The 17,810-nt window shown below is 57.9% G+C and overlaps 1 protein-coding gene across 1 annotated transcript in view; it reads right to left on the reverse strand.

Annotated features, from left to right (window-relative positions):
* ELL (elongation factor for RNA polymerase II) overlaps positions 1 to 17,810 on the reverse strand; it is a 40,383-nt gene that overhangs the window by 3,538 nt on the left and 19,035 nt on the right. Inside the window, exons 2-11 of the mRNA XM_064280995.1 lie at positions 14,548 to 14,595; positions 11,565 to 11,686; positions 11,125 to 11,288; positions 9,903 to 10,171; positions 7,120 to 7,244; positions 3,284 to 3,377; positions 2,107 to 2,542; positions 835 to 901; positions 399 to 570; positions 136 to 180 (exon numbers count right to left, since the gene is read on the reverse strand). Of these exons, the coding sequence (XP_064137065.1) occupies positions 136 to 180; positions 399 to 570; positions 835 to 901; positions 2,107 to 2,542; positions 3,284 to 3,377; positions 7,120 to 7,244; positions 9,903 to 10,171; positions 11,125 to 11,288; positions 11,565 to 11,686; positions 14,548 to 14,595 (1,542 nt within the window). The remainder of the gene's footprint in view (positions 1 to 135; positions 181 to 398; positions 571 to 834; positions 902 to 2,106; positions 2,543 to 3,283; positions 3,378 to 7,119; positions 7,245 to 9,902; positions 10,172 to 11,124; positions 11,289 to 11,564; positions 11,687 to 14,547; positions 14,596 to 17,810) is intronic.

Here is a 17,810-nt window from a genome sequence, read left to right on the forward strand (position 1 = left end):
GAGCTAGCCAAGGTGAGTGCCAGGTCTTCAACCCAAGGGTGCCCTGCCACCATGGACATGGCCTGGAAGCAGTGAGGACAGGCAGGAACAATGGAGGGCACCTAGAAGCCCCACCCTCTCCCCAAATGGATGTACCTTTTTAATTTTTCGATACTCCTGTAAAATCTGCCCACGCGTCGTCTGGAGGGAAAGAGAGACAGCATCACCCACCTGCAGGACCCCATCAAGCCTGCCCCTGTGTTCAGTGGAATGTGGGGGGCCAAGGGCTTCTGGCAGAGGGCCGAGGTGTGGAAGGGGCCAGGATGGGAGGCTGGGGGCCACCATGGGGACCTGTGCAGGGCCTCAGGTAAGGGTGGCTGTTGGTGGGGCAGAGGGCAGTGGAATGTTGGGGGCATGACCTCGTATTCCGCAGAGCCCTGGGAGAGCTGCCGGAGCTGGGCGTCGAGCTGGGTGAAGCGCCGCGTGATACGCTCGATGCGGGCGTGTAGGTCACGGTACTCGCTGTACTCTGCGTTGAAGTCGTTCTTATAGCTCTGCCGCTGCTCCGAGGATGAGATGGCTGCGTACTTCCTGGCGGGAGGAGAGGGAGAGCCAGGTCCAGGTCACCATGCCTTACCCCAAGGGTGCCCTGGCTGCAGGATTTTCTGGGTGGTAGAAGGGACCGGCCAGGAGCCAGTATATGGCTCGGAACACACACACGTTCTCCCTCTCAGTTTGCCTCTACCACCCGCCAATCCTGAGGCACAGACAGCCACCGGAAAGCCTGTCCAATAAAGGACAGTCCAGCAGCTGAGCACCCTGGGGGCAGATAAAAATGGACAGCCCTATACTCACAGTAAGTAGTCGGGCGTGTCTGAGGTTGAGGTGGGGACACTGGCACTGTGGCAGGCACCATTTAACCCTGTGAAGAACAGACATGCTGTCACGAGCCCCAGTCTCAGAAGACCCACAAAGGTTCCTGGGGGGGCAGGGACAAGGCAGGGAGGCTGTGTGGGTGGAATACAGACCAGAGCCCGAGTCACAGCCACAGCTGTGCCCAGCACGCAGCCAAGCAGCCACCGGGACAGGCTGTGCCCGGCCAAGGGAGGACACAGGGCCTGGCTGTGCTGCTGACTGGCACTGGAAGGTCACTGAGCTGAGGGCAGACAGTGCAAGCCAGCATGAGTCTGCTGGGGCACCCAGCCTCTGGCCATGGGGGACTCAGACAGGACCCACTAGAGGTTCAAGCATCTAACAGCACCCTCCGCCCCAGTTGTTCCTAACATGCCCAGTGCTGCCTGGGGCCACTGAAGGCTGAGCTGACCCTAGCACAGGGCTCAGGCCTGCAGGAAGTGACTGGCCACGGGCGTCAGGTGTTACCTCATTTAACCCTCCATAGTTTCCAGGTGTGCACAGCAAATGGGGAAACCGAGGCGCAAGCTCTGGAGTGATGCCGCCCTGGGCCACATCACCCGAGTTCCCAGCAGCAGATGGTCCAGCCCTGTCTGAATGAGCTGTCCCATGGCTCCTGGAACCACCTTACCTGGAGCTGCCTCCCCACAGTGGCTGGCTCCCCCCCTACTCCCTGTCCCCAAAGCCTTTGCCCTAGCCCTTGGGCAGGGGGCTCTGGGACAGCAAGGATGCATCTGCACCTTCATCCCCAGCCCACCCTACCCTTGGGCCTTTGCCCACCACCCTCTCTGCTGTCCTGACGCTTCCCGACTCTTTGTCCTCGGGCACCTGCCTCCCAAGCCCACTCTGCACAGGTGAGCTCGGTCACTGCTTGGCAGGCCACAGGCCCCGGCAGCGAGGCGCTGCCCCTCCCCCAGGCAATGCCTGCCCATGACCCTGTGGCCTCCCAGGATGGAGCTTGGCTTCACAGCCACCACCAGCCTTCCGGCCCCACCACCAGCTCCCTCCAGGCGTCCTCTGCCACCTGCACCAGGGCTGCAGTCTGGAGCCCTCCTCCCGCAGCTTTTGTCCTCCTCCCACGAGCCCCCCCGCCCCGCGGGACCCTAAGGCCCCAGGCTCTCGGTCCAGGGTGGAGGGGTGTCCACATAATCACGGGGTATAGAGTGTGGTGGGCTAGCCTGGCCCCTGCGGCTCCCCATGTCCCTCCACACTTACCTGGGGCATCTGGTGGGGCTCCGAGGGTGCTGCCTGAGCTCTCTGCAGGTTCTGGGTCGGGTTGCGAGCCCTGGTGCTGGTCCTCAGGCACCCGTTCCTTGTCGCGGTGCTTCTTAGACTTCTTCTTGGCCTTGCCGTGGGGCCGGCTGGGCCGCGTGCAGTCTGGGGATGGGGGCGGGTGCAGGCGCTCAGCAGAACCTGGACCACCTGCCTCCAGGGACTCTGAGTCCCGGCCACCGTGGATCGGATCGTTGCTGACGTCGGCCAGTGGGTCATGGGGCCGTGGGGGCTCAGGCAGTGGGAGAAGGGGGGTGGTGCGGCCATGGGGCGCACTCAGTTTCCCGTTGACAGCAGGCTGGGTACGCTGGGCGAAGTGTGAGATCCGGGGCTTCTTGCTGGCGAGGGGGTCAATGAAGTCAGAAGGCTGCGGCCGCTTCTGTGGAGAAGGGAGGCAACTGGATGATGGGGGCAGCCCAGGGGGGAGCAGGGTACAGGGAGGAGCAAGCCTGGCCACTCAGGCCCCTTGGAAGTTGGTGCAGGGTGCAGGGCTCACTCCAGCCACATGGTGGCACCAAGGTACTGGACCAGCAGAGGCCTGCAGCCTGTTACCTCGGCAACCACCTCCAGCCCACAGACACCCCCCTCCTGGCCTGGTCTGCACTTTGCTGCTGTGCTCAGCGTTTTTCCTGGGGAAAGGGAACAACAGACCTTACAGGGTGCTTGAAGCTGAGGGACACAGGGCATCAGGAACCATCTGCCCCCCAGGTCCACTCTGCGGCCACTGGTCAACACTAGGACTGGCTCAGGCTCACTGGGGACCTCAAGGAACCGGTGACCAATGTCCCCAGCCTGACCCTAGACACAGGCTACCATGGGCAAGCTGTGACCAACCTTGTGGACTGCAGTCAAGGAAGGCACCTGAACCCAGGGGGCAGGCTGACACCCTTTCCTGGTCTCCTACCCTGCTGCTCTGGGAGGTGGCTCCCATGTGCCAGAAAGTTCATCCTTGTAAACACACTGGGCTCAGAAAGGGACACAGAGGCAAGGGACAGAAGCCAGGGGCAATGTGGAGACTCCCAGCTCACTCCCTCCTTGCCCATGCCCAGCTCCAGGCCCACTGGCTCCCACGTGAGACCCTCCAAGGAGCAGCCATAAGTTCCCCCAGCTTGACCCCTACCTGCAGCAGCGAGGAGGCATTTCCGTGCTCCCCTGGAGGGCTGGCAGCAGGATCACTGGGGAAGGTGCTGGCACCCTGTGGCTGGCACACCTTCCTGAGGGGAAAACAGAAATGGTTGGGGGCCAGCAGCAGTGCAGGGGCACACCCCTAAGGGCTGCCTGTCCCTGTGGCAAGCACAAGGGGGGAGGATAGTCTCGTCCTGTGGGCATAAGCACGAGCAGCGAGCCCCGATCTCCAGGTGAAATCACCATGGAGGCCACCTCGCTGGGCGGCCCCCAAGGTGCTACCCCTAGTTCCACAGAACAGCCTTCTATCCTGCAGCAAACACTTGCTGATGCAGAGCGAGCAAACACTCACAGGAGGAACGGCCCCTGGCCCTGCCTTTGGGGCCCGGGCCCAGCACTTCCATTTCATAGAACAGGGGTGCAGCCTGGGACCCGAAGGACAATGATGCCACCAGAGGATGAGGGCAGAGATGTGTCCACCACAGAGGACAGGCAACAGGTCCAAGGGCCAGGGCAGGATGAACAGGGGCTGGGGCTTAGCAGAGGCAGATGCCAGAGGCCAGGCCTGGGCACAAGGGGCTCAGGGGCCTCTCAATGCCCCCTGAAAAGGCTGCACCTGTTTGTCCCAGTGGCTCTGCCCAGGGGAAGCCCATAGTGGCCATCATTATGTGGGACACTGAGGGACGCCTCTGCAGCCAATGTCAGAGGCCCTGAAGACAGACACACAAGCAGAACACCCTTCAAAGGGAAGAGAGACTCCAAAAGGATATGAACGCTTAAGTAAAATAAAAACACTACCCTTAGTATCCTTTGAAAGACAAAGGACTTGAATAGACACTTCTCCAAAGAAGACGCACGAAGGACCAACAAGCACACAGAACGATGCTCGATGTCAGCAATCACTGAAACAAAAACCTAGACCAAAACTAGACGGTGCTTGGCTACCACTACTGAATGTCCTGATCAGGAACACAGTAGAGCAATCAGGAAAAAAAGGGGAAAAAAAGGTGGACCAAAACTTCAAATTCTTAAAGAAAGCAGACTTCCTGGACCTACTGAGGCTAAAGGAGTCCCCAAGACTATGGCCCCAAGTTGCTCTTCAAGTTGCTCTTCAAACCTTGAAACTATCCCCCAAAGTCACCTTTAAACTAAGTAACAGTTTAGCCCAAAGAGTAAGGATTGTCACTATTATTGTTACTTTCAAAAAAAAAAAAACTCTATAAAATTAATTAATCTCTATAAGATTAAGAGCTACAGCTGCTAACCAAAAGGTCAGCAGTTCAAATCCACCAGGTGCTCCCTGGAAACTATGGGGCAGTTCTACTCCGTCTTATAGGGTTGCTATGAGTCAGAATTGACTCAGCAGCAACGGGTTTGGTTGTTTTTTTTTTTTTTGGTTTATAAGACCAAAGGGTCAACAGCTATTTTAAAGCATAGATGAGAAGGTTGGGGGGCAAGGAGATCAAGTAAATGGAAATGGAACAACTAGAACAGAAATGAGAATATTGACACAATGGAAAGAATGTAACCAATGTCACTGATAATTATGTCTAGGAACTGTGGAATGGGAATGGGTTTTGTTGTGTATATTTTCACCAATAAAAAATAAACACTAAACCAGCTGCTGCTGAACTGACCCCAACTCATGGCGACTCCACGTGTGTCAGGGTATAACTGCTCCATAGGGGATTCGATGGCTGATTTTGGGGAAGCAGATCGCCAAGCCTTTCTTCCAAGGTGCCTGTGGGTGGACTTGAACCTCTAACATAAGCACGTTAACTGTTTACGGCACTCAGGAACCCTGCATTAATCATCTAGGAAATGCAAATCAAAATCACAATGAGATAACACTTCACCTCCACGAGGATGACTTCACCTCCACGAGAATTACAAGTGTTGGCAAGGAGGTGGAGAAACTGTAACCCCCATGTATTGCTGGTGGGAATGTAACACGGTACAGCCACTCTGGAAAAAAGTCTGGTGGTTCCCCAAACCATCACACACAGAGTTACCATGTGACACAGCAATTCCACTCCTAGGCATCTACCCAGAAGAAATGAAAATACATGTCCACAAAGATAAAAACTCGTCCATAAATGTTCACTGCAGCCCTGTCCACCAGGAGCCAAAAAGCAGAAACAGCCCAAGTGGCCATCAACAGATAATGGACAAACATAGCGTGGCCATCCACTCTATGGAGCACTACTTGAGGATAAAGAGAAACGAAGCGCTGAGACGCACTATCACATGGATGAACCTTAGAAACACAACGCTGAATGAGAGAAGCCAGATGCAGAAAGTCATACAGTAGCGTATGATCGCATTTATATGACATGGCCGTAACAGACAAACCCACAGAGACAGAAAGTAGATTACTGGTAGCCAGGGGCTAGAGACAGGGAGTGACTGCTAATGGGCACGGGGTCTCCTTTGGGGTGACAGGGATGTTCTGGAACTAGATAAGAGGTGGTGGCCACACGTTGTCGGCGTAATCAATACCACTGAATTGCTCACTTTAAATGGGTGAACGGCATGGCACGTGAATCATGTCTCAATAAAACCTCATTTTTCACCATGTCCTTAGAAAGAGCAAATCAATGTCACTGAATTGGTGTGTTATGCAGTGAAATTCTCAACAACAATAACAAAATAAATAAAACTAAAAAAAAAAAAACAGACTAAAAGTGACATCTCTCCGTGAGATGAGAACCTGACACAGGAGCTCAGCCTGGAAATGAGAAATGACAGCAAAAGAGGCGGGCTGGGAAGGATATCTCCCAAAGCAGAGCCGAGACAGGAAAGAACAGACACGGGAAAGAACCGAACAGACAATGACAACTCTGGTGTGTGACCTCCCGGGGCAAAACCCAAGGACTGCGCAGGGCAGGCTCCAGGGCAGGACAGTCTAGCCACTTGCAGACAACAGCCGGGGGCGGGGGACACCGGGCCACGCAGAGCAACCACTCCCATGCACACAGGCCTGAAGGGTGGTGTCCAAGCTCAGATGCACTTTAGGGACCCGTGGCCATGGGGCCAGGCCTCCCCAGCAGAGGGCAAGTCCACTCCAGTCTAAAATTCTAAGTGTAATCAAGCTGCTGCCTCAGCACAGCGACCTAACAGCCGTGAAGACCCTGCACCTTCAAGCTCCCCAGGGCTCCCTCTCTCCTTGTGCCTACCTAGGACCCCCACTGGGCTTTGTTCTAGATGTAGGTAGTATTTCAACAGCTAAACTCAAAAAACCCTAAAAAGGCTCCCCGTGCCCAAAAAATCACTTAAGGACTAATGAGCGTGTCCGCTTCTGGCAGCAGTGCCTCCAACGCAGTCACTAATTGCCTGGGCTGACTTCCTGCTTCTCACCAGAGCTCTAGGCACCCTGCCTTGGGTGCCCAGTGGACACATTCAACTAGCGTGGTGCAGTCCCGCCCTGGGGAGTGCAGTTCTGCCTTGTACCCCTCACCCGTGTGTTCTCAAGGTTCTTTCACAGAATGAGTGTGTTTCAGCCCCAAGCCCTGTAGTGTACAGGTTTGAGAGCCAGAAGGAGCCTGGATTTAGGGTGCAGAGCTTGGAGGTGACAGCTGGGGGGTGCAGGAAGGAGGCCCGAGTTCTGGTAGGGCCCGTAGATGTTCCCCCAACCTGTGACCTCTGCTCATACTAGACAAGGGTCCAGGCTCAGATGGGGAGGGGCCCTGTGAGGCCACCCTGACATTCTGGGAGAGACCCCCTAGCACCCTGGGGTCAGGGTGTCATCTAGGGTTGTCCTTGGGGTACCCTCAGGGTCACAAGTGAGGAGGTTCTCAGGGTCAGGGGTTGGGTGGTCCTTGGGGTCAGTACCTGACAAGCATGCGCTGGAGCAGCTGCCGGTCACCCTCCGAGTAGCCGGGCCAGTCCCGCTGCACATCCTTGTACATGCTATCCTTGAGTGTGCACGTACCATCCTTGGCACTCACATTGGCCACCTGCAGACATGCCAGGATGTCACCTGCACGACCCAGGGGCAGGTGCCATGGGGGGGTGGGGGGGCAGAAACAGAGAAGGGGTAGAGAATGCACCCTGCCTTAAGGGTCCCCCAGCACGTGTGCCCTGAGTCCCCCCGGCAGGTGCAGGTACATACACACATGCTGGTGGAGGCAGATGAGAACCCAGGCTGGCCCCCAGAGGGGGCTGCCGTCTCCATCTGAAGCCTCTGTCACCCACCCGCCCTCCCATCCTGGTCCCGGGGCCAGGCCTGAGCCCACATCTGCACACCAATAGGGCCTGTGCTCACTGAGAACAGGACACTGAACGGATGCCAAGGCCGTGCAGGACATGACTGTTTGCATCGAGGGGCCTACAGTGAGCCAGGACCTTGCTGGGGTGGCCCCGTGGCCCCAAGGGCATAGTGTGCACCCTGCAGCAATGTTCCCACAAATGCTATTTCCTGAGGCCAGGCCCCCACCGCTGCTGTCCCTAGGCACGTCTTCTCAGCCGAGTAGCATTCCAGAGCATGACCAGGCTGCATGCGCAGCCATCCTCCTCCAGGAGGCGCCTCCAGGGGTACACGACGTGGTCCCAACCTCCCTGCACTGAGGAGGCGCTGTGTGGCAGGAAGGCTTCCCAGGGAGGCTCAGCAGGCCACACCCTGCAGCAAGCGACGCACTTGGCCAATGCGCTCCCAGCTCCCAGCAAAGCTGTGCACCCAGTTCCCTCACAGGGCTCATGTGTCTCCCTGCCTCCACATCCTTTCCACAGTCGGCCAGATACTCTCAAAGAGGGACCTGGGCGACACACAGTCCGGTGACCTGGACAGGCCATCCATTCCCTTCTGTGTAACGGGGTCCTGCCACCTGATCACCACTGGGACAAGCACACAGGGAGCAGGCAGGCAAGCCAGCAGGGTGAGCAGGTGGTGCTGCCCCCAGGAGGCTCTGCCCACTCAGCCCTCGCCAGCATCCAGCACCCCAGGACATCATAAGGCCAGCTCTGGCGGGGTCAAAGGGCTGGTCTCCACTGTCCCAGACTGCTGGAGACACATGCATGGGTGCTCGCAGGTCTCCTCTTTTCAGGGCTGAAACAGGATGAGAGAAAACTGGAGAGGCCAGGAGGAGGGCATGTGCCGCCCCCACGTCTCTCTGTGCTGGGACAGCTCCTTGGGCCCTTCAGTGACTCTGGCCGCGGTCCCTGCCTTGGTTTCCCCACACTGCACAGGCGGCTCTGGTCACCCACCGATCTCCTGGGATGGGGTCGACAATGCTTCCACAGACACACCCACAATGTCTCAACGGGCCTGCAGCTTCCTAGACATTCTGTACACCCTTTGACAAAGAACACTCTCGGCCACAGAGCCATGTGGGTATCCTGATGCCAACTCTGACCTTCAGAGTTAGATGGCTGCTTAGGGCCAGGTGCAGGATGCTGGGCTCCACACAAACCCCACACACAGGCAAAGGAGGTGCAGCCACAGGTCTGCAGGCATTGCCTTCTGTGCCCGAGGTCCCGATAGAGATGGGCGTCATCCCAGACATGGCTGCTTCCCAGAGGCCCAGCCCCTAAAAGGCGTCTGTGTACTAGGTCCTAACAGTGCCCATGTAATGGCCTCCTTGTAATGGTGGGTAACTGCACCCTTACAATGGCGTGGAACAGCATCCATGTAATGGCATGTAACTGTATTTGTGCACTGGCATGTGAATGAGTCCATGTAATGGTGTCCACGTGACAGGCTGTACCAGCATCCGTTTACCAGCATGGGCTTTTGGCTACAGGGCATGTCACTGTGAGCCTGGTATCTGGGAGGCGGGAAGCAGAAAGGCCCCCCTCCCAGGCCCTGGCGAGTACCATCTGCTCTCTGTGTCCAGGTGTCACCTGTTCTACAGAGATGACTACACCTGCCACAAAGGGAAACCTGAGGGCCCAAGATGCAGAGTCCTGCCCCACTTCACACAGAGGTGTCCGTGCTCATGGATTCAGGTGCATGGTTCCAGAGGTGGCATTCCTGAGAAGCCCTTCATGACGAGCATCTCCATCCTCGTGCTGGGTGGCTGCTACCATGCATGGCTGTGATGCAGGTGTCATGCCCCTGTACACAGGCCCGCGGAGGCACTCCTGCATGCTGCCCATTCTCAGTCTCCCCGCCCCTCTGTGGCCCTCCACTCTGCCCATGTATCCCCCACTCCCGCACCTGCAAGAGGCCATCCAGAGTGTCCCTGTCCCCATATCCCCCCACACCTGCTAGAAGAGGCCATTCAGTGCATACGTCCCCGTGTCCCCCCACGCCTGCTAGAAGCGGCCGCCCAGCACATCCCTATACGTACCCCCTACACCTGCTGGAGGAGACCATCCAGTGTGTCCCCATGTTCCCCCCACACCTGCTGGAGGAGACCATCTAGCATGTCCCCATGTCCCCCCTACACCTGCTAGAAGAGGCCGTCCAGCGCGTCCCCACGTGTCCCCCTGACACCTGCTGGAGGAGACCATCCAGTGTGTCCCCATGTCCCCCCACATACCTGCTGGAGGAGACCATCCAGTGTGTCCCCATGTCCCCCCCAACACGTGCTGAAGGAGACCATCCAGCGTGTCCCCATGTCCGCCCCACACCTGCTAGAAGAGGCCATCCAGCGCATCCCCATGTCCCCCCACACCTGCTGGAGGAGGCCGTCCAGCGCATCCTTGTCTGGCTGCGACAGCCCATCCCTCTGCAGCCGCAGCAGCAGCTCGGCCTTCCTGTAGGGCCTCAGTGCCAGGAGATGCAGCACCCGGTCACGGAAGGGCCTCTGGGAGACCCCTCCACTGCTGCCGCCACCACTGGCCTTCTTGAGGGCACTGGCCGGATTGACGGGGGTAGCCCGCTTCCGGGAGGGCACGGCATCCGTCGGCCCTGGGGCTGGCTTCCGGAAATGAACCTTTTTGCCTGAAACGAGAGCCAGAGCCAGGTCAGGAGAGGGGCATGGGGGCAGCACCCTTCACACAGTGTCACGCAGGGGAGGGGCGCTGAGTGGGGACCCCAAGGTGAGAGCAGCACCTGGTGATGGGACACAACACACTCAGCACACAGGCACTACCTCACATGTGTGACACATGGCGTGTGTGTAATGTGTACATGATGCATGTGTGACAAGAGGGTGGGAGAGTGCTAAGAGCCCCCCTCATGTTAAAAAGGGGTCCTCAGCCTGCAGGACTTCCTAGGCCAGGGTGCTGACCCGAGCTGCCCACCCCACCTCGCCCCCCCCTTCAGTGTCTCGTGACATCAGGGCGACCACAGAGCTGCTCTGAGGGCCCTGGGGTGTGGGCCACCCTCCCCACCAGCCCAGCCAAAGCTCCAACAGATGTGGGTGCTCAGAGCCATGGAGGGGCTTGGTGCCCCTCCACATGGGTGCGAAGAGTCAGACACCTGCTTAGGGGCAAAAAAAAAAAAAAAAAGCAACGAGGCCTGGAAATTCCCTAGTTCTCTCGCAAAGAAATCTTCGCATGGCCAATCCCGGTTCTCCCCTAACTAAGCTGTCCCGTGCCCCTCAGACGGCCCTCCTTCCTGGCCAGAGCTTGGCTGGCTCCTTGCTCAGGGCCCACGTGGGTCTAGGTGGGAGGTCCCAGTCTGCGCCTTGAGGCAAACAGGAGCCAGCTGGGCTGGGCAAGAGGACGGCCAAGGAAGACCAGATCTTCCTGGCTGCCCACGCTGGCACTCAGTCTGTCCCCTGCGTGCACAGGCAGGAAGGGATCCTGGGCTGGAACCTGCCAATGTCTCAGGCCCACTGTCTCCTGGGGTCCAGAGGCACAGGACCTGGATGCTGCTCCAGGCCGGCATTCTGGCCGCCCTATTCCTCCTTCTCAAATGCCTGGCCCCCACCCCCACTCGCCTCTCCTCACCCAGGTACCGGCCACCCGGCTTGATGACAATGGCACTGCGGCTCCGCGTCTCCTCCTCGGCCTGTGCCAGGCTCTGCCGCGCCTTCTGGTAGGAGTCGTCGGTGGCACACACTGTGATCTTGTCCTGGATGCTGCCCAGGCAGTCCAGGTGGACATCCCCGCGGCTGCAAGACATGGCGGGGGCTGGAGTTGGGCTGCCCATGGGCGTTGGGGGGACAGGGCTAGCAGTGCCCAGCCTTCCCAAAAGAAGCAGGGGACCCAAAGGTCCAGGCTGGGGCTCAGTGCTCTCCCCTTGACAAGCTCTGACAGGACCCATGAAGGGTCCATCCTGGAGGGGGTGGGTGCAGGGCAGGTGCACTGGCTCACCTGGACAGTACTGGTGAACTCCTGGTGGGATGGGTGCAGGGTGGGGCAGGGAGGAGCAGGGCAAGTTGACTCACCTGGACAGGTACTGCTGTACACAGTCAAAGCTGCCCTGTGGGCTGTCGCGGCCGATGTTGGAGAGGTAAAAGGAGAAGGTTCGGGCCTCGGAGGGGCAGTCGGGCTGAGGGACGCAGATGTGCTGCGGGGAGGGGAGGCACGGGGAACTGTCACCTGGGGCAGACTTGTCAGTGCCTGTACCCCCTTTACAGGGAACGTCTAGTTGTCTCCCTTCAGAAGATATCTCCCATCAGCAGATGACGCTTGACACCATGATCCTGGCTGTGCTTGGTGCACAAGCTCGCCCCAGTTGTGCAGATGCACTGGGGAGGGGGGGGCATGCAGCCCAAGCCCGGCCCCCCTCAGCTGACTGATGGCCTGTGCCACAGCACTGACTGCTGAGGGTGAACCCAGCCTTTCTGAGCTTGAGCATGAGCTGGGTCCAAGGCCCCAGGGTCCGTCTACACTGGCATCTTCATCCCAGCCAGCATCATGGCCCTGCTGGGCAGGTGTCCCCATCTGTCCTGCTGATGCACACGTGGCCCGACCCAGTCACCTGCCTCAGCCAGCTCAGTCTGACCCAACCACATGCATAAAGAGAGGGTGACGGCCCACTCACACTCAGCGGCAGATATCCCCAAACAACCCACCCCCAAGGGCCTTTGAGGACTCACCTCAGGGCCTGAGCCAACACACACACACGCACACACAGACACACATTCATGGACGTGCACATCCACATGCGCTCGTGCGCTATCACGCGCACACACAACCTGCAGACCCCACTTCGTATGGTGGGTGCAGATGAGATCTTCCTTGGCTGACACACTGGCCACCCTGCCCTGTCCTGCACAGCCCTGCAGATCTGACTTTATTCTCTACAATCAGAAGTAACTAGAAATGTGCCACCCAGATGCTGGCGCTCAGGTTTCCAAGGTGCTGCAGAAGAGCGGGGACACGCATCTACAGCAGCCTCGGCTTTCAGCCTGACTCAGACATGGAATTATCTGGGACGCAGGGAGCTTGGTGGCCTGGAGACCCCATAGAAGCCTGAGTGAGCTGAGGTCCGCAGGAGCAACTTTCCGCTCTTTCTCAGACCCTCTCTCTTCACCACTGCACAGGGGGCTCTAGTCCTCCTGCAGCTTGGGGGAGGAGAGGTGCCCCGAGGGTGTGGGAAGGAGAGAATAGGAGGTGGGGACCTGTGATCCTTTTCTATTGTGTAGATCTCTTCCATCGGGCACATGCGGCAAGTCTGCTGGCTAGGATATGGTGGAGTGTGGGAGCCAGTATAAACCAGAGCACATGTCTGTTTTACAGACTGACACTCAGGCCTGAGCAGCAAGCAGGCTCATTGTGACCATATCTCTGGCTAGTTCCGGATACCTGGCTGAGCTGACAGTGACCTGGAAGGGCCAACAGTGCCACGCCTGAGCCATGCCTGCCAGGCCCTGTCTCTCACCCTGGCTGACCGACTCAGGCCTGAGCTCTTCAAGCCCTCTCCTTTGAAATCAGCCCCACCACCCTGCCTGGGGGCTCATGGTAGTGGTGGTGGGGCCTCTGAAGAGACAAAGTCTTGTGGGTGGGGGGGAAGGTGAGGGAATGGGGGACAGAATTGTGGGGTGAGCAGGGGCTGAGAGCTAAGCTAAAAACATTAGAGGGTACCAGATGCAGTGCCTGTCTACTCGGGTCAGGGTGGTTTTCAGGTAATGTTTGTTTTCTTCATTGTTGTTATTTCCTGGTGATCTTCCAGAAAAATGAAATACACCTCTTCTAAGGAGCACTGTCAGGACGTGAATAACGTAATTTCTAGAAGCGATGCATCGCCCTCCTCCCCCTGCACCCAAACGTGGACTGGGCCGGCTTCCCCTATCCCGAGGTCTTGGCTGCCCCCTACCAGGCACACGGTGGACCCGGTCCAGCCACCCTTGTGGAGACTGTTCCAGGCTATCCCCAAAGTCCCTGCTATAAACACCACAGCCACAACAGGGCATCCCCTCTCTGGGCTCAAGCACTGAGAAGCACCTAGCCAGCAGAGGGGCCGTGATTAGGACTTGCATAAGGTGAAGCAGAGTGAGACCAGCACCCTGTGCCACTGCCTCCAAGGCTGGAGATGCTGTAGAGGAACCGGCGCCCGTGCCTGATCCGACCCCGGCTCAGACCCCGGCTCAGACCCCATCACCCCAGCTCCTCCCTTCTGTTTACTGACCGAGTCCAGTGCCCTCTGCCCATCCCTGACCTCTCCACCTGATGGGGTGTGCTCCAGCCGTAGGCCATACAGGTTGGTCCCCACCATGACCCAGCCTGGGTGGGACCTGCCTGGCACTGACTGAGACTTAGTCCCCACTCTCCAGCAACCCAGACCTCCCAGACCCCACACCAGGAACATCTACAGCTGCAGTGGGCAAGCAGAGCTGCCTTCACCCCCGCAAGCCCAGTGGGATCCCACGGCCAAGGGACGGGCACCTCCGGGCTCTCCTTCTTGATGACTAATGCCCATCAGCTTCTGGCCCAGGCACTGTGGCCCTGGGCCCAGCTAGCAGTAGCTACAGGCTAAGCAAGGCTCAAATGGTGACCATTCCCCCCACAGCCCCAGTGGTGCTCCCGAACAAGAGTGCCCTCACTTCCCCAACCCAGTCACCATGCCCGGGCCCCACCTCATGGAACTGCTGATCTGAAGGGCACACCACGGACTCACCTACACGGTCCCGGAGGACTATGGCTTGCCCCTGCCCTGCCCCCCATCACCACACCCCTACCCCTGCAGGAACCTGGACCACTCTGGAGAGACCTACAGCCCAGCCTGGTGGTCACGAGTGCACCAATCTGTCCTCAGGCCTTCCCTGGCTCAGGGTGCCCCAAGAGTAGCAGGCACCCCTCTTGGCTCTCTTTGGCCTCCAGGCCCAGGACAACGCTGACACTGGATGTCCCACCCACAGCAACCAGGAGGGGTGGTGTGCCCTGGCCTGTGGCCCAAACGCCTGAATATGATCAAAGAGGACTCACCCCTTGGCTGCCCTGGAAGCGGATCGACGGTCTCAGTGAAACGGAGTCCTAGGAGAGAAAACAGAGACATGAGGACGGTAGGCTCAGCACACGAGGCATGCACCTCCAGGTCGTGCAAAGGGGGCCCTGGGCCCAAGAGCTCCTGGAGGCTGCAGCAGGGGCAAGCAGGGAGCCACAGCAGAACCCAGGCAGGCGATCCCAGGAGCAGGCCTCCCCATACCCTCCAAGCTCTGCAACGGCAAGGCCTCGGCAACACGGTCTCTCAGGCCAGGCCTCACTCGCCCTCCAGAACTTGGGTAGAGGGGGCAAAACCAGGGAGTCCAGGGGTCTAGGGCTAAGATGGTATGTTGCCCCCCGATGCCCACCCACCCCACATCAGTGCATCAGAGCAGTCTTTTCCTGTACTGGGAGTGCTGGTGACTTCCAAATGTCAGAAGAAAACACACTAAAAAGCTAAAAATATTGCTTTCAGCTTCAGCTGTTGAGACTGGGCTTCCAGGAGCTGGATTGAGAGCACACACGGGCAGAGAGAGAGGAAGCCCTCCCTACCACCCAGAGCAGCCAACCCATGCTCGGGGATCACAGCTTGTCACCACCACCCCTGGAGCCCTCACGCCCAAACCAGCCCCAATGTACCCCCTGCTCCCACCAGTCCCCACTAACCCACCCACCATGTTCTCCTCACCAAGATACCCCCACTCGCCCACCAGGCCCCCCTCCTGCCCCCACCAGGCTCATCCATGCAGTACATGCCCTCCCCCATCTCTGCACACAGACGCCCCACCCCTGGCCTCAGGCCCCCGGACCACCTGCATCTGCACTGTCTGCCCTCCGAGGAGGACATCAATGCCAGGGCAGCTGCCAGGCCTGGCCTGGGGTGTCTTCGGTCCCCATACAGGGAATGGCCTGGTGGACGAAGGCACCCTGTGGTGTGGGCAGGACAAGAGCGGACGACTCTCACCCGGTCACCAGCCTGAGTTCCACTCTGGGGCCCCCCTCAGATGATCAGGGACACAAGGATGGGGCAGGGGCCCAGTGCCCATTGGGTGATGGGAGTGACAGGAACACTGCCAGGTGTGGGGACGCGTGGCCATGCACACGGAGGACAGGCAGGAATGCAGCAGGATCCTGGGAGGCCTCGTCCCACAGGCTGTAGGGGGGGACGCAGGACATGAAGGAAAACATGGGCGGGATGTGGGGAGAGGCCACCATACCCACATTGATTCTACTGAGAGCCCCTCCTCTGCCAAAAACCTCAAAAATGTCTAGAGGAGACAGGGGCTGCATCCCAAGGCCACACGTGCACTGAGCACACTCCCCGTCCGAGCCGCTGCTCCAGGGCCCTGGCCGGGCCAAGGAGAATAGCACCCAGGCCCAGTGCCCGCGCAAGGGCCTGTGCTGAAAACCCAACAAGCCACTCCACATCCTACCCTGCCCAAGGCCCCCAGAGCCAAGCTCAAGGCCAGCTCCCCTCATTGCAAAGGTCCCTCAACCACCAGCAGACCATGGACATGCACCTGTGCAATCCTGGCCTGAGGTCGTAAAAAGACAGACAACAATGAGGAGTACAAAGAGACGCTCACATCGTCAGTCCTTCGGGAAGCGCACGCTGAAGCCACACGAGATGCCACCACGTCTGTGAGTACAGCTTAGAGAAAAGACTGACTCCACCAACTGTCATCGAGGCTGTGGTAGGGACAGAAGACAGGCCGCCACTGCAGAGAGCAGGGAGTCACCTGATCCGGCCACCCCACCCTGGGCATCTGCCTGAGAGAAGTGAGGACACACATCCACACAAAGTGTCACTCATACACGTCCACAGCACCCATTACCCAGAGGACAGAGACCAACACAGGGACACGGCTCAGCAGTAGGGAGGCAAAGACATGGCCAGCACAGCGTGGACAGCCTCACCCCCTCACTCATGGGGAGAAGCCCAGCACACAAGACCATGTACGCCTGATGACCTTCATGTGAAGTTTACGGAAAAGGCAAAACCAAAGAGACAGGGAGCAGGTCAGTGTGCGCCTGGAGCAGGAGACCGGGAGCAGCTTCAGGGGGCGTGCTGGGGTGACACAGACACCTCCTAAGCCTGTTGAAGGCGCAAGTCAAACAAGTGCATTCATGGTACTGTGACCCAGAGCTGGATGACGGTCTTTCCATGACGACTCTGGGCTTTGGAGCAGTGACTTTTAGGCCAGGCAGGGGAACGAGTCTCACCTGATAATCTTTGTTTTCAAAAATTTACCGTGGTGAATGACACGTAACATTTGTCATTTCAACCTTATTTAAGTGTACAATTCCATGACGCTAACTACATTCACCGGGCATCTGTTCCCGAAATTTCCCATCAACCTTGACAGAACTCAGTGCCCCCTCCCCCAAGAAAAGTCTTCCCCTTCCCCCTCCTGCCCCTGGTAACCATTAATACTCTCTGGTTTCCAGGAATTTGCCTATTTTAGATATCTCATACAAGTGGGATCATATGATACTTGTCTTTTTGAGCCCGGCATCTTTCATTCAACGTCATGTTTGAGAGATCTGTCCACGTGATAGCATGTATTAGGCCCTCATTTCTCTTTGTGACTGACTGGTATTCCGTGTATAGATGGACCACACTGTGTTCATCCATCACCTATCGGTGGACACTAGACTGTTGCCCCTCATGAATGTGCGTGCCAGCCTGCATAGAGCTCACATCCCTGTACGGTCCCATTTCAGCACACAAGCTGCCACGGTGATTTTTTTTTTTTTTAATTTTTATTGTGCTTTAAGTGAAAGTTTACAAATCAAGTCAGTCTCTCATACAAAAATTTATATACACCTTGCTATGTACTCCTAGTTGCTCCCCCCAATGAGACAGCACGCTCCTCCCTACCCTCTATTTTCATGTCCATTCAGTCACCTTCTGACCCCCTCTGCCCTCTCATCTCCCCTCTAGACAGAAGCTGCCCACATAGTCTCAGGTGTCTACTTGATCCAAGAAGCTCACTCCACACTAGTGTCATTTTCTATCTTACAGCCCAGTCCAATCCCTGTCTGAAGAGTTGGCCTTGGGAATGGTTCCTGTCTTGGGCTAACAGAAGGTCTGGGGACCATGACCTCCGGTGTCCTTCTAGTCTCAGACAATTAAGTTTGGTCTTTTTACGAGAATTTGAGGTCTGCATTCCACTGCTCTCCTGTTCCCTCAGGGATGCCACGGTGAATTTTAACACAGAGTGACAGAAGGTGAGTGAGCGGGGATGGCAGACACATAGCACATA

This window comes from Loxodonta africana, chromosome 3 (genome assembly GCF_030014295.1).
Source record: "Loxodonta africana isolate mLoxAfr1 chromosome 3, mLoxAfr1.hap2, whole genome shotgun sequence".
Taxonomy (NCBI): Eukaryota; Metazoa; Chordata; class Mammalia; order Proboscidea; family Elephantidae; genus Loxodonta; species Loxodonta africana.